The sequence below is a fragment of the Heptranchias perlo genome, chromosome 2 (assembly GCF_035084215.1).
Source record: "Heptranchias perlo isolate sHepPer1 chromosome 2, sHepPer1.hap1, whole genome shotgun sequence".
NCBI classification, from domain to species: Eukaryota; Metazoa; Chordata; class Chondrichthyes; order Hexanchiformes; family Hexanchidae; genus Heptranchias; species Heptranchias perlo.
In genome coordinates this window covers 112,546,219-112,570,665 of record NC_090326.1, presented here as the reverse complement: position 1 = coordinate 112,570,665, position 24,447 = coordinate 112,546,219, and the positions used below count along the sequence as shown (strand labels likewise).

The following is a 24,447-nucleotide window of genomic DNA, read 5'->3' as shown; positions in this document are numbered from 1 at the left end:
ATTTATTTTCATAATCTATCTTCCCTTTCTTAATCAATCCTTTCGTTACTTTTTGCTGTCTTTTGAAGACTTCCCAATCTTCTATCCTCCCACTAAGTTTGGCTACCTTATATGTCCTTGTTTTTAGTCAGATACTATCCTTAATTTCTTTACTTAGCCACGGATGGCTGTCATTTCTTTTACACCCTTTTTTCCTCAGTGGAATATTTTTTTTTGAAAGTTGTAAAATAACTCCTTGAATGAACACCACTGCTCATGTACCGTCTTACCCTTTAATCTATTTTCCCAGTCCACTTTAATCAATTCCGCTCTCATACCATCATAGTCTCCTTTATTCAAGCTCTGTACGCTTGTTTGAGAACCAACCTTCTCACCCTCTAATTGGATATGGAACGTAACCATGTTTTGGTCACTCATTCCAAGGGGATCCTTAACTAGGACATTATTAATTAATCCTGGCTCATTACACAGGACCAGGTCCAAGGTTGCTTGCCCCCTTGTAGGATCAGTTACATACTGCTCAAGAAATCCATCTCTAATACACTCAATAAACTCTTCCTCAAGGCTGCCCTGCCCAATTTGATTTGTCCATTTAATATGATAGTTAAAATCCCCCATAATTATAGCTGTTCCCTTATTGCATGCCCCGACTATTTCCTGATTAATACTTCTTCCAGCAGAGTTGCAACTATTAGGAGGCCTATATACTACTCCCACTAGTGTTTTTTCCCCCTTATTATTCCTTATCTCTACCCAAACTGTTTCATTATCCTGATCCTTTGTCCCAATATCATTTCTCTGTGTTAGTGATTCCTTCCTTTATTAACATAGCCACCCCACCTCCCCTTCCTTCCTGCCTGCCTTCCTGATTGTTAAATACCCTGGCATATTTAATTCCCAGTCGTTGTCACCCTGCAGCCATGTTTCTGTAATGGCCACAAGATCATACCCATACGTAGTTATTTGTGCCGTTAACTCGTCCATTTTGTTACGAATGCTACGTGCATTCAGATAAAGAACTTTCAAATATGTTTTGTGACACTTAGTTCCTGCTTTTTCCTTTTTTAACACTTTACCTTTTACTCCGTACCTTCTGTCCCTTCCTGACACGCTTTCCTCTGTCTCCCTGCTCAGGTTCCTAACCCCCTGCCACTTTAGTTTAGTAGGATTAATAGTCAAAGATTCTGTGAATTGTAGCAAGATATATTGTGCTTTCACAGTTATATTGGAAGAATTTGTTCAGGGATGTCGATGTGATGTTATTTTAATTTCTTAAAGGTGCAGCCTATTCACGTGCTGAAGATAATATCAGAAAGCTTGTAAACTTGTGTGGACTACCATTTCTGCCCACTCCAATGGGGAAAGGTGTGGTACCCGACAACCATCTAAACTGTGTGTCTGCAGCCAGGTCCAGGTTAGTATCAGACAAGAAGCTGATATTTTTTTTAAATTTGAAAAAACAACTCCGGGCATTATATTTCAAATATTGAACAATCTAACAAAACTTTATATTTGGGCTTGAGTTCAATTTCCATTTCCTGCGCGGAAAGACTAATGCAAATTACTTTTTCCACCTACATTGTACTCTTAATTACAATAGTCACCATCCATTAGCTGTTGCTAACCTTCACCTTCACGTTCACCTTCATTGCCTTCATAGCCTTCATACTGCGGAATCTTTAGCTTTACCCATCTCAGTTCAGGTTTCTACTCATCTCACAATTCTATGACAATTAAAATATATATCTTCACCCATCAGGCCACATTAAGGCTGCCAGACTAAAACTATGTTCTGCAGCCCATCCCATGGTTTGTACCTTGTTCAGTGTCTTTTTAAAAAAAAAATGCTTGGCTCCTGATAACTTTTTTTTATTTGTTCATGGGATGTGGGCGTATGTAATGCAGCTATGTGTGTGCACATATGCACGAAGTCTTGTGCAGCATGCACTTTCTGTAAGTGCCATCATTACTTCCCTTAACAATTTCCCTACCATGCTTTGTTTATAAAACTCCTGTTATTATAAAACAGTGTATCCTCCATGTGAACAGTGCTATGGGAGATCTGCTAGTAATATATTAAATCTTGTGTATGTGCACACTTCCTGTAAGTAACAGTTACTTCCTGTAACAATATATTCCATAACACTTTTTATTCATTCATGGGATGTGGGCGTCACTGGCGAGGCTGGCATTTATTGCCCATCCCTAATTGCCCTTGAGAAGGTGGTGGTGAGCCACCTTCTTGAACCGCTGCAGTCCGTGTGGTGAAGGTTCTCCCACAGTGTTGTTAGGAAGGGAGTTCCAGGATTTTGATCCAGCGACGATGAAGGAACGGCGATATATTTCCAAGTCGGGATGGTGTGTGACTTGGAGGGGAACGTGCAGGTGGCGGTGCTCCCATGTGCCTGCTGCCCTTGTCCTTCTAGGTGGTAGAGATTGCGGGTTTGGGAGGTGCTGTCGAAGAAGCCTTGGCGAGTTGCTGCAGTGCATCCTGTGGATGGTACACACTGCAGCCACAGTGCACCGGTGGTGAAGGGAGTGAATGTTTAGGGTGGTGGATGGGGTGCCAATCAAGTGGGCTGCTTTGTCCTGGATTGTGTCGAGCTTCTTGAGTATTGTTGGAGCTGCACTCATCCAGGCAAGTGGAGAGTATTCCATCACACTCCTGACTTGTGCCTTGTAGATGGTGGAAAGGCTTTGGGGAGTCAGGAGGTGAGTCACTCGCTGCAGAATACCCAGCCGCTGACCTGCTTTTGTAGCCACAGTATTTATGTTGCTGGTCCACTTTCCGGTTTCCGGTCAATGGTGACCCTCAGGATGTTGATGGTGGGGGTTTCGGCGATGGTAATGCCGTTGAATGTCAAGGGGAAGTGGTTAGACTCTCTCTTGTTGTTCCCTTTTTTCCATGTTATTCTCTGTCATACATCAGTTGTCCTGTTTATTTACTTCACTGTCATTATGATGTGGAGATGCCGGTGATGGACTGGGGTTGACAATTGTAAACAATTTTACAACACCAAGTTATAGTCCAGCAATTTTATTTTAAATTCACAAGCTTTCGGAGATTTCCTCCTTCCTCAGGTAAATGTTTCAGGAGCTCCTTGAAGCCTACGCATTTATACATATAGAACAATACATGGTGTTTACAGACTGCCCCTGCAACTGCCCGTTGCCAAGGCAATCACCGTGTTCAGACAGAGAGGTGTCACCTGCAGAACCCCCGAATACACATTCAACAAAAAAACAAACAGGGAAAAAGCCTGAAACTTCAGGCTTGTTTATTTTTTTGTTGAATGTGTATTCGGGGGTTCTGCAGGTGACACCTCTCTGTCTGAACACGGTGATTGCCTTGGCAACGGGCAGTTGCAGGGGCAGTCTGTAAACACCATGTATTGTTCAATATGTATAAATGCGTAGGCTTCAAGGAGCTCCTGAAACATTTACCTGAGGAAGGAGGAAATCTCCGAAAGCTTGTGAATTTAAAATAAAATTGCTGGACTATAACTTGGTGTTGTAAAATTGTTATCACTGTCATTAAGTACAGATTCAGTCCTCTTAGCTCAGTCTCCAAGCTAGGTGACTGTATGGTAACAATCTATTGTTTATACTTACCTGTGATTGGCTGGATCTGCTATTCCCAGCAGTAGCCCAGGACTGACTGGCCCTCTCGGTTGTTGCTGCCCCTGGTTCTTTCCTGCCGCTGTCCTTGCTAGAAGCGCTGACACCTCCCCCTGCCCTATTTGTGCTGCAGCTACCCACTGTCCATTACAATCTGAAGTTTCAGGCTCTTTCCTCCTCTTCCTTTCTCTCTCCCCCCCGCCCCCCCCCCCCCCCCACAATTTCCTTCATCAGACCTCTTGCCCTGTGGCCTCTCTCCGTGCTGATTTCCCAGCACTGAGCAGAGAACTGGCATTGAGTGTTTTAATTGGGCCTCTCGCCAGGTATGGCTGTGTTTGTGCTGGTTGAGCCAGCATTGCGTTTTAAAAGACACATACTGTATATGCCAACTGTATTTGGGAATGTGGGTAGAAGGTAAGGGGCTACGAGTGAAGGGTGATTATGAGCCAAACTGTGGGAGGGGTTTTGAAGGAAGATGAAGGCTCCTTGAGCCATTAGCTGTTCTCCCTGTGGGGGTTTATTTTTCAACTTTACCCCATACCCTTCCCTCAACATTCTCCCTCTTTCCCAATCGTATCTCATCCCACCAACGTGTTCCATGCTCACCATTCATCACCATCAAACTCTCTAGAATCTCTAATTTTCCTCCTTCTTTCCTTCCTAAGTCTTGCCACTCCAAGTCGCTCAACTTTTACCACCACTTCCCACAACCAGCTTCTTTTTCAATCATCATCACCAACCTCTTTGTATCCCCAATGTTTCCCCCTCTTCCCTCCCCTCTCTGAGAACTGTAGGTCCAAACCTGTATATGATTCAGATTTCACTGGAGCTTAGACTTTGGTATCTCAACCATGTAGTACATCATTTGGAGTGAGAGCAGCTCTGAGGAAATAGCCAACTATCATTGAAATATTAGAGTTAGATGTATGTTTTATTTTTAAGTGAGAACTACACTGATATGGGGATTGGGTAGGAAAGTGAAGTTGAGGTAGATCAGCCGATATCTGATTGAATGGCGGAGCAGGTCGAAGGGCCGTATGGCCTACTCCTGCTCCTATTTCTTATGTTCTTATGATCAATATGCCTGTGTGGGACAACAGCCACTGAATTGCACACTAACTTTGATCACAGACTGGTTCATGTGTGTTTTTCTTAGTGTCATCTGATCTCAATTGTGTTGCCATTTCTGTGAAATAAGAACAATAAATATGGGATATTTATTGTGGTACAAATTGGCTTAATTATGATTCACAAATAACATTCCATCTGTTTCCAGTTGCTCGAGGAGTCAGTTTAGGTTAATTCAAACTATGAATCTTAGGCTGTTTTAGTGACAAGAAATGTTTAAAGAGTTAGTGAGTAAAGATAAAACTTTGCTAATTCTCTTTTTAAAAAAAAATGTATTAACTATCTTTTTAGATTACCGGAATTATGATTCACCAGGGTTTGATCTTCAGACAGAGAATGGCCTTGATAGGAAGGTGATTTTGCTGAAAGCTGAAGATTTGAAATCCATTGTTGCAAGCTGCCATATTGAATCAGTAGAGTAGTGGCCATTGCTATCTTCCATTTGACCTATGGCACTAATATAATTGCTATTTATTTTCTAAGACAGGAATCAGTGGAGTGGAGATGTTGTATCTGTTTAACCATTCCCTTCTGTCCGGTTTTTAAAAAATAAATCAATCAATTTTGTCCCATCCATTTATCTTCTAATGGCATTGACTACTGGGGTAGGGTTACACAGATTCCAGTTGCCATCTGACATCTTGTTTAAGTGATCTTCATATTTGAGTTTAGGTACAGTGTCAGCAGGCTATTCGACTGGAGGGGCATTACAATCCAACTGACCCTGTCCTCGCCCAATATCCACACATGCACAGTTCCAGTCGGAATGGGCAGATAACGATTGGGATTGAGAACACTGAATGATTTTTCCTCACCCCAGCCTGGGGCCATTGAGGTTAGTTTTGCCCCCTCTACCACCACCTCGGCAGAGATCTGCTAAACCAACATGTACTAGAAATTAAATCTGGCATCCTGGTCTCTCTGGATCAGCTACTTACTGTTTTAATCTGTTGATCCATCGGGAACCACCTGCCCAGTTTCCTAAGTTTCTATCGCTCACTAGTGGCTTCTGAGGGTACATTAGAATCATTGACTGGTCAGTCCACCGCTTCCATTTGTTGTTGCTCCAGACTATCTAGTACAGTTACATTTCTGTTTTTCTATATTTTTTCCTCTTTGGGCCATGCATTAGCTGAATTGGCTAACAAGTGCATGTCAGTGCCCACAAACAAATCCCTTGTGATTTATTTTCTCCCAGCCTTTTTCAAACATAGAGTGTGAAGATGCAAAATAAGGTTCCTTTTACTTTACCCATTAATGTGACGTATCTGCAATCTCGGCAAAACACCCCATCCATGCTATATCATTGTGATTGTTTTTGTTTCTTGTTCCAGCCATCCTCTGAGTGACATTGCCAGTTTGTGGTGACTCCGACAAAGTTTTGTAAAGCAGCAATTCTGCGTATGGCTGCTTAGCAGCCGTCTAGCACCTAGTTTGAGCAATCACTTTTCTTGTGTGCACTTGAATTATGGGTGTCAATGCGGTGCATGACAGCAAGGCTGAACTTAGTTTCCCGCATGCAGTTTCAGTGGCAGCCATTGAATACAGATTGATCAGCCAGGGCTCCTGTTTCTATTTTCCATTTCCCTCCGTGGCCAGGGGTGCTGAGGCCAATTGTGTATTCTCATCATCTCAGACTGACTAATTCAGAACAGACCTGGAACCTTTCTGTCCTGTGCCACTTCATGTGGTGCATTTATCCATTATGCCACTTGATAGGATTTACTGATGTGACCATGTGACAGAGCTCAGCTAACATCAGCAATACCATCAATAGCTCAGGGTTTTTCAGCTTTAGTTGAATTATTCAGTCCATGTTAATTCAATTCTTTTATACTGCTGAGCTCAGCTCCTCCAAACCATTCTCCTGATGTTGTCAGCACTTGCTGTCTCATTTTCAAAAAAAAATTAACAAAGTTGATCCAAATTTTTTAGGCGGCGAGATTTAAAATAGGTTCTGATGTTGAAATTTCATTTTTAAGCAAGTCCATCTACTCAGAATCTTTCTGGTAGAATTTTATTTGAACCAGACAAGTAGCGTTTTGTGCTTTCAAAAGATAATTGTGGCGCTCACTCAATCTTTTTCTTTTTTTTGTTGTCAGTCTCTCTGGAAAAATCTAAACTGTTTTGTCTATGTATTTTAAAGTTGGATCAGCCAAAGCTGTTCTCCAGTAGATGTTATTTCTGTAAATGTTCAGCTTGTAATCTTTTAATTTTTTTCCCATTACAGATTTTATTTATAAAGAAGGATGATCTTGTTTTAGTAGACAGAAATTATAGCTGCTTCTGTTTATCAGATTACTCATTATTTTCTCACATAAATCTGCACAGATTTGTGTCATGAAATTTAATTCATACACATCTTACTGACTCAGCACTTTTGTAAAAGAAAGAACTTGCATTTATATAGCCCTTCACGACCTCAGGACGTCCCAAAGCGGTCTACAACTGGAATATTACTTTCTCGTTGGCATCTTGCAGGGAATTCTTCCAGAAGGCATCAAAGGCTACTACACAAAATAAGAGTTCATGATGTAGGGGGTAACATATTAGCATGGATAAAGGATTGGTTAGCTAACAGGAAACAGAGAGTAGGCAAAAATGGGTCATTTTCAGGTTGGCAAGATGTAACAAGTGGAGTGCCACAGGGATCAGTGCTTGGGCCTCAACTATTTACAATCTATATCAATGACTTGGATTAAGGGACCGAAAGTATGGTTGCTAAATTTGCTGATGACACAAAGGTAGGTAGGAAAGTAAATTGTGAAGAGGACATGAGGAGCCTGCAAAGGGATATAGATAGGTTAAGTGAGTGGGCAACAATTTGTCAGATGGAATATAACGTGGGAAAATGTGAACTTGTCCACTTTGGCAGGAGGAATAGAAAAGCAGTATATTTAAATGGAGAGAGACTGCAGAACTCTGAGGTACAGAGGGATCTGGGTGTCCTAGTACATGAATCACAAAAAGTTGGTATGCAGGTACAGCAAGTGATTAGGAAGGCAAATAGAATGATGTCATTTATTGCAAGGGGAATGGAATATAAAAGTAGAGATGTTTTGCTACAGTTGTAGAGGGCATTGGTGAGACCACATCTAGAATACTGTGTGCAGTTTTGGTCTCCTTCCTTAAGAAAGGACATAATTGCTTTGGAGGCAGTTCAGACAAGGTTCACTTGACTGATTCCTGGGATGAGGGGGTTATCTTATGAGGAAAGGTTGGACATGTTGGGCCTGTATACACTGGAGTTTGGAAGAATGAGAGGTGATCTTATTGAAACATATAAGATCCTGAGGGGACCTGAAGGGTAAATGTTGAGGGGATGTTTCCCCTTGTGGGAGAGACTAGAACTAGGGACCACAGTTTAAAAATAAGAGGTCTCCCATTTAAGACGGAGAGGAGGGGAAATTTTTTCTCTGAGGGTCGTGAGTCTGTGGAACTCCCTTCCCCAGAGAGTGGTGGAGGCAGGGTCATTGAATATTTTTAAGGCTGAGTTAGATAGATACCTGATTAACAAGGGAGTCAAAGGTTATAGTAGGTAGATGGGAAAGTAGGTTTGAGGTCACAATCAGATCAGCCATGATCTTATCAAATGGCAGAGCAGGCTCGAGGGGCCGAATGGCCTACTCCTGCACTTAATTTGTATGTTCTTATGGAATGTCAATACCTTAAGGGACAACTTCACCCAACCTTAATGTATCTGCTCTCCTCTTCCATTCTTACTTTCCCAGAATATGAAGAATTAAGGGCTGTGTTATTAATTATTGTAAGTAAGAAACTTTCTCTTACTCAGAGCCTTGCAGAATGCTGATGTGATTCTACTGTTGGGAGCCAGATTAAACTGGATTTTGCATTTCGGCCTGCCGCCACGGTTTCATCCTGATGTGAAAATCATACAGGTATGGCGAGCTTCTGATCATATATATAGGCTGCCATATTCAAAAAGATCAATCGAATATTTAGTGTTTTATTGTGTCTAAGTTAATTGTGCTTCTCCTACCTTGCCATCAGTTGTATGTATAGTTCGGGAGCTGACTGTTTTGTGCACACGTAGCAAGATGGATTATATACAATGTTTGCATGCTTAAATTATTTTTCAGGTCATTAACCTAATCTCCCTTTCTAACTGTTGTATCACTTTCTGAGTTTTTTGTTGTTGAAATCGGAATCTCAATAAGTTCTTATAGTAAACATTTCAGGGATATTACCAAGACACAATGGGAGGAATTTTAATCTTTAAATATGCAGATCGGGCTCCAATTGGGACCCGACTGCAATAGTAACCTGAGGCCTGAGCGGGGGAGCAGTAGTGGCTTCCCTGCCAGGCCAAAATGGCCAGGAACTGGATCGAGGGACAGAGGTGGCCCAGGTAAGTTTAAATTTAAAATGTTTCTTGTGAGTTAGTTAGGAGTGCTCTTCCACCCCACAAGGAAACCTTGGACCCCCGGGTTCCCCCACTGCCCAGATCCACTTACCTAACAGCCGGGGACCGTTCTGTCAGCAGCCTCTTACAGCCTAAGTTCCTACTAATGCCCGCCGGCCAGGCAGTGAGTCCTGCCGGGGCAGGGCGGGAGTCAGATCTACATTATGGAAATGAGACCCGGGAGCTAAAATCTCTCCAGGCCTCCGGTGCCGCTGGCATGTGAGCTTGCTGCTCGACCCGGCCCCTCCACACACCGATTCCGCCTTAAAATTGCCCAATATGGGTTAGCTGAACTGTTAAGAAACAGGAGTAACTCCAACATTTTATGTATAGTGAGCTGCAGAGCATCCAGTGAGAGAAAATCAGAGCCTTAAGTAAAGGTTAATTTTGTAATGTAACAACTCCGTTTCCTATAATGGACAAAATACCCGGCCCAGAAACTGCACTGCAGCATGGGGGCAGTGCATCCATATTGATAATTGAGCTGCTACTGTGCACACTGCTACAAGGAGAAACCTAATGTATACAATGTTTGTTTATGGAGGAGGAGAGGTGTGTGGACTGAAATTGTATGACATTGTTGGGTGTACAGTTTAAGGAATCGCATGTCCTGAAGCAATGCTGTACCGAGAGAGGGGGAGTAGGCACATACAATGCCCAAGTTAAAGATTATAAAACTAGAAAATGAGATTTGCACTGCACTGTAATACTTCATTTTTAATGTGGTAAGAACACTGGTACATCTTTCAGGAATTGGAGAATAAGCATTTCTGATACTCCCATCTTGCAGCAATTTTAAATTGTACTTTGAATCTGCGCATTTAAATAGGGGAATGTGAACCACAGGACGCAACATCATTATTTTAACTAAAAACAGACAAGTGTTGGAAATGCATTGCAAGTCTATCAACATCTGAGAGAAGCACAGGTGAACATTTCAAATGTGATCCTTCATCAGCTGCAATATTTACTGCTTTTGTCTGTTTTAGATGTTGATTGACCAGGTCTAGCATTTTCTGTTTTTATTTCAGATTTTCAACATTCATGTTTTTTTTCCTTCTCTCTTCTTGATTTTATTTTAAATCTCTGCAATGACTTTTTTTAATGTATTATACTATGTGTGGTCCTTAAATATTTAACAATAAACTCCTTTTTTTAAATAAGGTTGACCTATGTGCTGAGGAACTAGGAAATAATGTGAAGCCTGTTGCTGCCTTACTAGGTGATGTGAATGCTGTTGTTGAACAGGTAATTTGTTTTTCTTTTCCTTATTTTCTCAGGGTTTTCCTCTTATAGAATCATAAAATGATACAGCACAGAAGGAGGCCATTCGGCCCTTCGTGCCTGTGATGGTTCTTCGAAAGAGCTATCCAATTAGTCCCACTCTCCTGATCTTTCCCCGTAGCCCTGTAATTGTTTTCCCTTCAAGTATTTATCCAGTTCTCTTTTAAAAGTTAGTATTGAACCTGATTCCATCACCCTTATGGGCTACTTTCCACACTGCTTTGAAATCACATGGGAAAAGCCATAGTGATTTAGCCAGTGGGATAAATGTCATGCATGGAGAAATTTCTAGCTGCACATATACTCCAACTACAAGGGTTTGGAATCACTTCTCCACGGTTGGCATAATCACCAGTTCATAATTGGATAGTAAGAAGCACGGTTCAAGTCGATAATGTCTTGGATGATGTCCAGGTTTTTCTTTCAAGATGAAATGCCTCACTGTCGCGTGGTATTATGTAGCATTCTGACCAGAAATTGATAATCACCCAACTAAGTGATCAGCAGTCGACGCATGGACTCTAACGTAACTACTTTCACGTTGGTAGAAAGTACCCAACTGGTTTAACAGCAGAGTTGCTCTGTGAAAGGCTGTAGTGCGGTAAAAATAGATGCACAGAAAAGGGCTTTATAGAGGTTGATAGCTCAATGGCGGATAGACCACTTGTGCTACTGAGCCATACATTCGAGAAAGGTCCCAGTTTGATTACGGGTCTGTGCTGAGTTAGCTGGTCTCGCCTGGGGCATTGGTGGGGAGTTCACTAGTCTCAATCTCCACAGGATAGGGAGGGGGGAAATCCAGCCGGGTTCACGCTACTGATCGCAATCAATTGCACATTTTTTAACATTGGGTAGAGTCGTAAGTTCCCAAAGAATTAGGTAAACCACAGGTCCAGTAGGCTTAGCAGCATGAAGTCTGTACCCCATCCTTCCCTGTGTCTAGGAGCCATGCTGACTCAGTATCGGCTGGTATGGTACTGAATGATGGACTTGTTCTATAGCTCAGGTACTGCTCTTTATTCTGTATCTCCACCAAATGCCTACAGTTTCAATGCTGATCAGTAATAAGCATGTGACATTTGAAAATCAAAGAAAAAGGGCCATGCATTCATAAGTGTTGTCTCTTAAATAAGAACATAAGAAATAGGAGCAGGAGTAGGCCATATGGCCCCTCGAGCCTGCTCCGCCATTCATTAACGTCATGGCTGATCTTTGACCTCAACTCCACTTTCCCGCCCGATCCCCATATTCCTTGGCTCCCCTAGAGTCCAAAAATCGATCTATCTCAGCCTTGAATATACTCAACGACTCATTGAAATGTCCTAACATGCTGATCAATTCCTCTGATAGGCCCCATTGTGTTTATCAATCCCTCTCACAATTCCCACTGTGTTTATCAATACCTCTGATAGGTCCTAGTGTGTTTATCAATCCTTCAGACAGGTTCCAGTGTGTTTATCAATTACACTGATAGGTCCCAGTGTGTTTCACAATCCCTCTGAATGTCCCAGAGTGTTTATCAATCCCTCTGATAGGTTCCAGTGTGTTTAAATATTACACTGATAGGTTCCAGTGCGTTTATCAATCCCTCTGAATGTGTCAGTGTGTTCATCAATCCCACTGATAAGTCCCAGTGTGTTTATCCATTACTCTGAGGTCCCAATGTGGTTATCAAACCCTCTGATAGGTCCAACTGTGTTTAGCAATCCCTCTGAATGTTCCAGAGTGTTTATCAGGCCCTCTGATCTGTCCTAGTATGTAGATCAATTACTCTGATAGGCCCAATGTGTTTTTCAATCCCGCTGATAGGTGGCGCTCCATATATCATTCCCTCTGACAATTCCCACTGTTTATCAATCCCTCTGGTAGGTCGCAGAGTTTTTAATCAAACCCTCTGATAAGTCCCAGTGTGTTTATCCATCCATCTGATAGGTCCCAGTGTGTTAATCAAGCACTCCGGTAGGCCCTACTGTGTTTATCAAGCACTCTGATAAGTGCTACTGTGTTAATCCATTACTCTGATCGGTCCCTGTGCATTTAACAATTCCTCTGAAATGTCCCACTGTGTTTATATATCCCTCTGATAGGCCCCATTGTGTATATCAATCCCTCTGATAGTTCCCGCTGTGTATATCAATCCCTCTGATAATTCCTACTGTGTTTATCAATACCTCGGACAATTCCCACTGTGTTTCTCAATACATTTGATAGGTCGCAGAGTTTTTATTGAAACCTCTGATAAGTCCAAAAGTGTTTACCTATCCCTCTTATAGGTCAGACTGTGTTTATCGATCCCTCTGACTGTCTCCGTGTATTTAACAATCCCTCTGTATATCCCAGGGCTACGGGGAAAGGGCGGGGGAGTGGAATTAGCTAGATTGCTCTTGCATAGAACCGGCGCAGACTCGATGGACTGAATGGCCTCCTTTCTATGATTCTATTTCTATGATTCAAACATAGCTGTCTGGGGTTGAGAATTCCAAACATTCACAATCCTTTGAGTGAAGAAATTCCTCTTCATCTCAGTAGGGGGTATAGTCTTATCCTGAGACTATACCCCCTAGTTCTAGACTCTCCAGCCAGGGTATACAACCTCTCAGCATCTACCCTATCAAGCCCCCTCAGAATCTTGTATGTTTCAATGAGATCACCTCTCATTCTTCTAAACTCTAGAGAATATAGGCCCATTCTACTCAATCTCTCTTCATAGGACAGCCTGTTCATCCCAGGAATTAATCTAGTGAACCTTTGTTGCACCGCCTCTAAGGCAACTATATCCTTCCTTAGATAAGGAGCCCAAAACTATACACAGTACTCCAGGTGTGGTCTCACCAAAGCCCTGTACAATTGTAGCAAGACTTCCTTACTCTTGTACTCCAACCCCCTTGCATTAAAGGCCAACATGCCATTTGCCTTCCTAATTGCTTGCTGTACCTGCATGCTGACTTTCTGTGTTTCTTGTACGAGGACATCCAAATTTCTCTACACCAACATTTAATACTTTCTCACCATTTAAAAAATATTCCGTTTTTCTATTCTTCCTACCAAAGTGAATAACCTCACATTTCCCCACATTATACTCCATCTGCCACCTTCTTGCCAAGTCACTTAACCTGCCAGTATCCCTTTGCAGACTCTTTGTGTCCTCCTCACAGCTTACTTTCTTACCTAGCTTTGTATCGTCAGCAAACTTGGATACATTTCACTCGGTCCCGTCGTCTAAGTCATTAATATAGATTGTAAATAGCTGAGGCCGAAGCACTGATCCTTGCGGCACCCCACAAGTTACAGCCTGCCAACCTGAAAATGACCTGTTTATCCCTAATCTCTTTTCTGTCCTTTAACCAATCCTCTATCCATGCTAATATGTTACTCCCAACCTCATGAGCCCTTATCTTGTGTAACAACCTTTTATGTGGCACCTTATTGAATGCCTTTTGAAAATCCAAATATACTATATCCACTGATTCCTCTTTATCTACCCTGCCAGTAACATCCTCAAAAAACTTTAATAGATTTGTCAAACACGATTTCCCCTTCATAAAACCATGTTGACTCTGCCTAATCATATTATGATTTTCTAAGTACCCTGTTACCACTTCCTTAATAATGGATTCCAGCATTTTCCTGACGACTGATGTCAGGCTAACTGGCCTATAGTTCACTGTTTTCTCTCTCCCTTTTTTCTTGAATAGCGGGGTTACATTTGCTACCTTCCAATCTGCTGGGACCATTCTAGAATCCACTATCTCTGCAGCCATCTCTTTTAGAACCCTCAGATATAGGCCATCAGGTCCAGGGGATTTGTCGGCTTTTAGTCCCATTAGTTTCTTTAGTACTTTTTCTCTACTAATATTAATTACTTTAATTTCCTCACTCTCATTAGCCCCTTGGTTCCCCACAATTTTTTGGCATGCTTTTTGTGTCTTCTACTGTGAAGACAGATGCAAAATATTTGTTTAATGTCTCTATTTCCTTATTCCCCATTATAATTTCTCCTGTCTCAGCCTCTAAGGGACCAATGTTTGCTTTTGCCACTGTCTTCCTTTTTACATACTTGTAGAAGTTCTTACAATCTATTTTTATATTTCTTGCTAGTTTACTCTCATATTCTATTTTCTCCCTCGTTATCAATTTTTTGGTCATCTCTTGCTGGTTTCTAAAACTCTCCCAATCCTTAGGCAACATTATCGGCCTCTTCTTTTGACCTAATACTATCCTTAACTTCTTTAGTTAGCCACAATGGATCACTTTTCCCATGGAGTTTTTATTTCTCAATGGAATGTGTATTCGTTGAGAATATTGAAATATTTCTTTAAATGTTTGCTAATGCTTATCTACCATCATACCTTTTAATCTAGTTTCCCAATCTACCTTAGCCAACTCACCCCTCTTACCTATGTAATTGGCTTTATTTAAGTTTAAAACTTAAGTATGTCACTCTCAAACTCGATGTGAAATTCTATCTTGTCCTGGTCACTCTTCCCCAGAGGATCCTTTACTATGAGATTACTAATTAACCGTGTCTCATTACACAATACGTAATCTAGAATAGGCTGTTCCCTGGTTTGTTCCATGATGTATTGGTCTAGATTGCATTCCATGAACTCCTCCTCCAGACTACCTTTGTCAATTTGATTTGTCCAGTCTATATGAAGATTAAAGTCCCCTACGATTATTGCATTACCTTTGTTACAAGTTCCTATTATTTCTTGATTAATACTCTGTCCAACTGTATAGCTACTTTTCATGGGCCTATAAACTACTTCCACCAGTGTTTTCTGCCCCTTGTTATTTCTTATTTCCACCCATACTGATTCTACTTCCTGATCTTCCGAGCCAATGGAATAATCTATACACCAAGACTGGTTATCAGTACAGATTCAGGCTCCTCGCCCTCTATGGGAAGGACATGGCAGAACAGTTCTTAGACTTTATGGGTCCAATGGTTGTAGCCATCTGAAGTTTAATCTCTTGTCTAAATGGTCTCCTGAGCATTTGCCAATGTTGCATGGTGTAGGATTTCCTTTTCAGGTCATCTAAATTGGCTGGTTTATGACACTCCCAACAAAAGGCTTCCAAGGAGTCTAACGTACTCTCAGCATTTCCACGTACTAGGCTCAGAACATGGCACTGGATTTCAGTGTTTTTAAATTTTCTAACTCAAGATTGTCTCCAAGCTGGTTGGCAAGGGGTTATGAAGATGCTGTGTGATATTGGTAACGAGTATATCAAGTTACCATGAAACTCCTCTGTCTACTATTTTAGCAAAGGGTTTACCTTTTTACAATAAACTGGTTACTCAATTGCCAAAATACAAAATCAGGGAGTTTTAGATGAAAGCATAGGAGTCACAGCACAACTTCAAATCTCTTTTCTCCCCTCTCCCCCACAAAAATGTCTCCTGGATTCAGTGTTTTAAACAAAAATAATCAAAATGCAAAGGTTAAGAACGTTTAAAGATGATTTGTTATTTCTAATTATATATTGGATACTGATGGTCAAATATCATTTTAAGACACTTTCAAAATTTAGATTTCATAGAATCATAGAAGTTACAACATGGAAACAGGCCCTTCGGCCCAACATGTCCATGTCGCCCAGTTTATACCACTAAGCTAGTCCCAATTGCCTGCACTTGGCCCATATCCCTCTATACCCATCTTACCCATGTAACTGTCCAAATGCTTTTTAAAAGACAAAATTGTACCCGCCTCTACTACTGCCTCTGGCAGCTCGTTCCAGACACTCACCACCCTTTGAGTGAAAAAGATTTGAAATCTAACATCTACATAGTACTTACCCCAGTAGAATACCCAGCATGGAAACAGGTCATTCAGCCCAACCAGTCCGTGTCAGCATTTACCCTGCACACGAGCCAATAGTTCTAATCACATTTATTCCATATCCCTACAGCCCTTTTTCCTTCTTCATAGAAATAGATAGAAGTATTTTGTTTCTTTAAAGTGCTTTTAGCTAATATTATTCAATGTGGTTTAAAATTATATGGTTACATTCAGAAGCCTCTTGAAACCAATCATTCTCTTCTATTATTGACCCATTGTCTTCTCACCTTATGTACTCTGTAATAGAGAATTTTAATGATTCTTAAATGGGGTTAAAGAATAAAGTAACTCTACTGGGTAAGTACAATAAATAGTAACTAACGTATAGGTTACTTTCATATATTTAGTCCTTTTGCATTTACAATTGCTTTTAAAAAATATCTGTTTTTATGGGGCTTCTCCATGGAGACCTAGATGTTCTCCATTTTGTTCAATAAGGAATAGAATAACCCCACTGGGAATAACATAAGTCAAGGAATAAGCCTGTTTATTTTTAAATTTTGCGTTGGATCGTGTACCATGCACAGTCTGAGAAAGTGGGTCAGACTGGAGATGGGTGGAAATCTGTAGCTTCAGTCAGCTCAGCTACTGCCCTCTTCAAGAAAGGGATGTAAATGCCGTAAAAGCGTCCTACTTTTGGCACCAGTGTCAACATCAAGCATCCTGATTGGATATAGTGCAGCCAAGTGTAGAATCAAGTTTGCTCCAATATTTCCCCGGTAACATGTCTTTTGTGCAACCTCTCTATTCCACCAATATATTTTTTTCTATTTCCCACTAACCATCTCTAAATAAATCTCTTACTAAGATTATGCTTTGGGCCTGTGATGTGAACTGTTAAAACTGCCTAAGCATATTTTAGATAGAACTCTTACAGCTGGCAGACAAAGAAAGCGAGTAAGAGTAAATCGGTGATTAGTGGCTGTTTAGGTAGTGAGAGTGGAGCATAAGTTGGAGAGGGGGGATGAGTAGGGCAGGTAGAGAAATCACCAGGAGGGAGGGATCACTGTATACAACGGCACAGCATTGTGTGTGACTGCAAAGGAAAAGATGGGCAGATAGGAAAGTAGTAATCTGGGAATGAGGGGATTAAGGGTGTGAGTGTTAGTGGGAGTGGAAAAAGGAGGAGAAAGTTGAAGACACAAATAAAATGTGTCCAGGCCCGGCACAGAGGGGGACGTTAAGAGAGCATCACGGAGTGCGGAAGTGAGGATAGGAGTGGTGGGGAGAGAAGAGGAAGTCGAGCATAAAAATAAAATATGCCAAGGAAGTGTGATTGAGCGGGACTATGAGAATGGCAGAAGAGCTCACTGTTGAAGTAGTGAAGGCTAGGATAGGAAAGGGCTTGAGTGAGTTCCCTACAGTCATTTTAAAACAATTATATATTATAAATGATCTGCCTTTTGTCCCTCTGAGCTGGGAAATAACAAAAAATAAAATAACTTTGAAGTGAAACTTTTACTCTGAGCTTCTTAAATCATTTTGCAGATTATTTATAAATCAGGTAAAGTTCATTTTCCAGTTTGTCTTCAATTCTTGGGAAAAGAACAATGTCAGAGTCCTGTTGCAGCATGAATATGCTTCCAGTTGTGCACTTAGAGAATCATACTGAGAAATTCTGAACATCCTCCAGCATTGGCATCCTGGGAATTGCAGGTATAGGTATAGTTGGTAACTCCCTTCAGCTGACAGCTTAGGGAAAAATACAAGCTCAAACTCCGGTTTTAAGGTTAAGTCCTCCAAGTAGAAACCTTAAGGAAGCTACTCAAAGATAGAAAAAACCCACAGTATTTTAGGGAAGTTTAATCATGTTAATCTGAATTATATAATTGTTACATTGTGGGATTTTTAAAAAAATTCCTTCAAGCAAAGGATTTGGGGATTGACATGTTCATGGGTTGCATTTTAAAATGATGTGAATCTTCACAGATTTAACAAGAAATTTGGGACAAATCTGAATGTAAGCCAATCAGTGTAAAGTGTGACATAGAAATTTGTATATTACAGGTGTACAAATGTAAGGAATCTTACAACACCAGGTTATAGTCCAACAATTTTATTTTAAAATCACAAGCTTTCGGAGATTATCTCCTTCGTCAGGTGAGTGAGTGAATGAGAGGTTCTCAAATCGCATATCTTATATTAGGCTGGGACACCATCACACCAATCAAAGGTGTCGTTGGTGTTCAGACAGGTGAGCCATGGAAAACAGTAGGTCCCAGTATACTGAATACACAATGTGTCAAATTACACAGACAGAGAGAAAGAGACTCGAAAGGCAGAGAGAGAGAGAATTTCCAGTTGTATTAAAAACAGATAACTTTTTTTCCCCTGCTGGTGGGGTTACGTGTAGCGTGACATGAACCCAAGATCCCGGTTGAGGCCGTCCTCATGGGTGCGGAACTTGGCTATCAATTTCTGCTCGACGATTTTGCGTGTGACAGACAGGAAATGGATGCTGGGTGCGACAAATTTGGCTAAGTATATAGGTAGTACGGCATCTAGTGAGCAGAGTGCAAGTCACAACCAGTGTAACCTGCAATATTACTTGAGTCTTGCTAGATGTGCTTAGCATTGTAACTATTGGTCTCAGACTGGTAATGTGGAATAACTGCAGCCTTGGAGGAGTTCAGAAGCAATTAACTCCAGTTTGTACAAATTACAGTTCTGCCTTTAGCACTGCTTCCATGACACTTACAAACCTTCAACAAAACCTAAAATACAGGAAGCTCTAATTATCTTAGCAGCAAACAGTGTAATTTCTGTTAATGCAAGCACACATTTTATCTTTTTGGTAAATAGTAATTTTCAATTAATGAGGTTAAACGTCACTTGATCCTTGGTGATGATATGTCTTTTGCAGCCAAGTAAGATAGTAAATAGCTATTTCAGAATGTGATATAGCTACATTACTACTTGCATGCAATTGTACAGATTATTAAATGGAATGTGAGTGGGACATGTGGAGTGAGCTACATGAGTAACTATCACTGTAGCTAATGAATATGGCATGGGTTAAGTCTTTAATAAACCAGTGGTGGAGGCTTATTCTAACAATGCTCCCCAGATACCAGGTTTTATCACTACAGCACTTGTAGTGTGGATTTTTTTCTCCCAAATAAGTTGAACTAGAAGAGGCATTTGATACATAATACATCACTGATGACCCCGTGGGGATTTAGTAGCTTCATTATTTCTAACTGGCTTCCTTTAGTCCTTACTGAATTTGTTTACCCATCATTTTCATTTGTAGCTGAAGTGTAATAAGCTATTAATAAATGGATAACTGTTCTATATATAGTTTTTTAAACTATTTTCTCCACTCCATTGACTCATACTAAGGTATGGCTGAGATAAGTTGCCTTGGTTCATTGGCCATTATTCATGCATGATCCTCAAAAGTGAATGTTGGCAGACTGTTTAAACATAGGAAATATGAATGTATTGTGAACATACGAAAATGAAGGGCAGGAAAAGACCAGCTGGCCAATCAAGCCTTTCCCATACCGTCATGGTACAACTTTGCACACCTTGAACCTTATCCCTCTCCAATCCCCTCCCCTCCCCTTCCCTCCCCTCCCAGCCACGCAATCTCCTGGGAGAGGCAAGAAAAGTAGTGTCACTTTCAAGCTCAGTCCCATCGTCCCCCAAACAAATCAAAAAGTATCAGTGAAGAACGAGTAACCCAACAGAAACCTGAGCAATCAATTTTGTTTTCAAAGCTACCATTGACTAACCCAGCAGAGATGGTTTCCTTATAAATTCCTATGGCCACATTTATGAAAATATATTTTAAAAAAGGCCAGAATATATGACTTTAAAATGGGAACTGAATTATTTCTGCATGGCTTGATTCAATTATTCCCTGTCCTCTAACTCCAATTCATTTGAAGACTGCACTTGGTCTTGAATCCTATGTGCAATCAACTACAGTTACTACAGTTACTTACTATTGATACAGTTTTGGTCCCTTTATGTAAGGAAGGGTATACTTGCATTGGAGGCGGTTCAGAGAAGATTCACTAGGTTGATTCCGAGTATGGAAGAGTTTTCTTATGAGGAAAGATTGAACAGGTTGGGTCTATACTCACTGGAGTTTAGAAAAATGAGAGGAGATCTTATTGAAACATATAAGATTCTGAGTGGGCTTGACAGGGTAAATGTTGAGAGGATGTTTCCCCTCATAGGGGAACCTAGAACTAGGGGGCATAGTCTCAGAATAAGGGGTCGCCAATTTAAGATGGAGATGAGGAGAAATTTCTTCTTTCAGAGGGTCGGAACCTTTGGACTTCTTTGCCCCAAAGAGCGGTGGAGGTTAAGTCATTGAACATATTCAAGGCTGAGTTAGACAAATTTTTGATCAGCAAGGGAGTCAAAGGATATGGGGAAAAGGGGGGAAAGTGGAGTTGAGGTAAAAATCAGATCAGCCATAATCTCATTGAATGGCGGAGCAGGCTCGAAGGGCCAAATGGCCTACTCCTGCTCCTATCTCTTATGTTCTTACAACTAGTCTTGTATAATTATGTAAATCATTAATCAAATTTTGCCAATCCATTGTGGGAGAGTTAATGTAAATAACTGGGAATAAGAGGTTTTGGGGAGGGAATAACAAACAAACTTATTTTGGAGCCGAGCCGAGCGGAGCTGCGACCGAGTTCGAAGTGACGTCAGGAATCAGATCGGGACGCGACACAGGGGAGGCACCTGATTGGTGAGTAGGTTCAGGTGAGTATTTCTACTTATCTACAGTAACTAAAGTAAAAGGAAAGGGAAGGTCTGCAGGTCTTATAGGAAGTAGCGTTTATTTTTTAGTGAATCAAGATCCCTAGTGTAGTTAACATTCTCGAAATTGAGAACAATTTAAAGGAGTAAACTCCTTAAAGGGAGTGGTAAGTAGTTTTTCTTTCCTTTTTTTTTCTCTTGACATTGTAGTTGTTGTTAAGCTAATTTAAGGGTTAAGTCATGGCAGGAGATCCCAGGGCCGTGTCATGTTCCTCTTGTGGGATGTGGGAATTCAGGGCTCCTTCCTGTATCCCTGATTCCTTCACCTGCGGGAAGTGTGTCCAGCTGCAGCTATTGTTTGACCGCTTGACGGCTCTGGAGCTGCGGATGGATTCACTTTGGAGCATCCGCGATGCTGAGAAAGTCGTGGATAGCACGTTCAGTGAGTTGGTCACACCGCAGATAAAAATTACTGAGGGAGATAGTGAATGGGTGACCAACAGACAGAGAAAGAGTAGGAAGGCAGTGCAGGGGTCCCCTGCGGTCATCTCCCTCCAAAACAGGTATACCGTTTTGGATACTGTTGGGGGAGATGGCTCACCAGGGGAAGGTGGCAGTGGCCAGGTTCATGGCACCGTGGCTGGCTCTGCTGCACAGGAGGGCAGGAAAAAGAGTGGCAGAGCTATAGTGATAGGGGACTCGATTGTAAGGGGAATAGACAGGCGTTTCTGCGGACGCAACCGAGACTCCAGGATGGTATGTTGCCTCCCTGGTGCAAGGGTCAAGGATGTCTCGGAGCGGCTGCAGGACATTCTGGAGGGGGAGGGTGAACAGCCAGTTGTCGTGGTGCATATAGGCACCAACGATATAGGTAAAATACAGGATGAGGTCCGACAAGCTGAATTTAGGGAGTTAGGAGTTAAACTAAAGAATAGGACCTCAAAGGTAGTAATCTCAGGATTGCTACCAGTGCCACGGGTTAGTCAGAGTAGGAATGACAGGATAGCTAAGATGAATACGTGGCTTGAGAGATGGTGCAAGAGGGAGGGATTCAAATTCCTGGGCCATTGGAACCGGTTCTGGGGGAGGTGGGACCAGTACAAATTGGACGGTCTGCATCTGGGCAGGACTGGAACCAATGTCCTAGGGGGAGTGTTTGCCAGTGCTGTTGGGGAGGGTTTAAACTAATGTGGCAGGGGGATGGGAACCGATGCAGGAAATCAGTGGGAAATAAAGTGGTGACAGAAACAAAAGGCAGTAAGGGAGAGTGTACAGAACATGACCGGACAGATGGTCTGAGAAAGCAGGGCAAAGACAGCTGCAAGAAAAATAGGGTGGTAATAGCAGGGGACTTTAACTTTCCCAACATTGACTGGGACAGCCATAGCATTAGGGGCTTGGATGGAGAGAAATTTGTTGAGTGTATTCAGGAGGAATTTCTCATTCAGTATGTGGATGGCCCGACTAGAGAGGGGGCAAAACTTGACCTCCTCTTGGGAAATAAGGAAGGGCAGGTGACAGAAGTGTTAGTGAGGGATCACTTTGGGACCAGTGATCATAATTCCATTAGTTTTAAGATAGCTATGGAGAAGGATAGGTCTGGCCCAAAAGTTAAAATTCTAAATTGGGGAAAGGCCAATTTTGATGGTATTAGACAGGAACTTTCAGAAGTTGATTGGGAGAGTCTGTTGGCAGGCAAAGGGACGTCTGGTAAGTGGGAGGCTTTCAAAAGTGTGTTAACCAGGGTTCAGGGTAAGCACATTCCTTATAAAGTGAAGGGCAAGGCTGGTAGAAGTAGGGAACCTTGGATGACTCGGGAGATTGAGGCACTAGTCAAAAAGAAGAAGGAGGCATATGACATGCATAGGCAGCTGGGATCAAGTGGATCCCTTGAAGAGTATAGAGATTGCCGGAGTAGAGTTAAGAGAGAAATCAGGAGGGCAAAAAGGGGATATGAGATTGCTTTGGCAGATCAGGCAAAGGTGAATCCAAAGAGCTTCTACAAATACATAAAGGGCAAAAGGGTAACTAGGGAGAGAGTAGGGCCTCTTAAGGATCAACAAGGTCATCTATGTGCGGAACCACAAGAGATGGGTGAGATCCTAGATGAATATTTCACATCGGTATTTACGGTTGAGAAAGGCATGGATGTTAGGGAACTTGGGGAAATAAATAGTGATGTCTTGAGGAGTGTACATATTACAGAGAGGGAGGTGCTGGATGTCTTAACGCGCATCAAGGTAGATAAATCTCCGGGACCTGATGAAATGTATCCCAGGACGTTATGGGAGGTTAGGGAGGAAATTGCGGGTCCCCTAGCAGAGATATTTGAATCATCCACCGCTACAGGTGAGGTGCCTGAAGATTGGAGGGTAGCAAATGTTGTGCCTTTGTTTAAGAAGGGCGGCAGGGAAAAGGCTGGGAACTACAGACCAGTGAGCCTGACATCTGCAGTGGGTAAGTTGTTAGAGGGTATTCTGAGGGACAGGATCTACAGGCATTTGGAGAGGCAGGGACTAATTAGGAACAGTCAGCATGGTTTTGTGAGAGGAAAATCATGTCTCACGAATTTGATTGAGTTTTTTGAGGGGGTAACCAAGAAGATAGATGAGGGCTGTGCAGTAGACGTGGTCTACATGGACTTCAGCAAAGCATTTGACAAGGTACCGCATGGTAGGTTGTTACATAAGGTTAAATCTCATGGGATCCAAGGTGAGGTAGCCAATTGGATACAAAATTGGCTTGACGACAGAAGACAGAGGGTGGTTGTAGAGGGTTGTTTTTCAAACTGGATGCCTGTGTCCAGCGGTGTGCCTCAGGGATCGGTGCTGGGTCCGCTGTTATTTGTTATTTATATTAATGATTTGGATGAGAATTTAGGAGGCATGGTTAGTAAGTTTGCAGATGACACCAAGATTGGTGGCATTGTGGACAGTGAAGAAGGTTATCTGGGATTGCAACGGGATCTTGATAAATTGGGCCAGTGGGCCGATGAATGGCAGATGGAGTTTAATTTAGATAAATGTGAGGTGATGCATTTTGGTCGATCGAATCGGGCCAGGACCTACTCCGTTAATGGTAGGGCGTTGGGGAGAGTTATAGAACAAAGAGATCTGGGAGTACAGATTCATAGCTCCTTGAAAGTGGAGTCACAGGTGGATAGGGTGGTGAAGAAGGCATTCAGCATGCTTGGTTTCATTGGTCAGAACATTGAATGCAGGAGTTGGGATGTCTTGTTGAAGTTGTACAGGGCATTGGTGAGGCCACACTTGGAGTACTGTGTACAGTTCTGGTCACCCTATTATAGAAAGGATATTATTAAACTAGAAAGAGTGCAGAAAAGATTTACTAGGATGCTACCGGGACTTGATGGTTTGACTTACAGGGAGAGGTTAGACAGACTGGGACTTTATTCCCTGGAGAGTA

At 41.9% G+C, this 24,447-nt stretch overlaps 1 protein-coding gene across 2 annotated transcripts in view; it reads left to right on the top strand.

Moving 5' to 3' along the window:
* The window catches only part of hacl1 (2-hydroxyacyl-CoA lyase 1), an 82,634-nt gene that overhangs the window by 31,477 nt on the left and 26,710 nt on the right, over window positions 1-24,447 (top strand). For both annotated transcript variants that reach the window (XM_068005861.1, XM_068005851.1), the window contains exons 9-11: window positions 1,279-1,414; window positions 8,540-8,645; window positions 10,334-10,417. In XM_068005861.1, coding sequence (XP_067861962.1) covers window positions 1,279-1,414; window positions 8,540-8,645; window positions 10,334-10,417 — 326 coding nt within the window. The remainder of the gene's footprint in view (window positions 1-1,278; window positions 1,415-8,539; window positions 8,646-10,333; window positions 10,418-24,447) is intronic.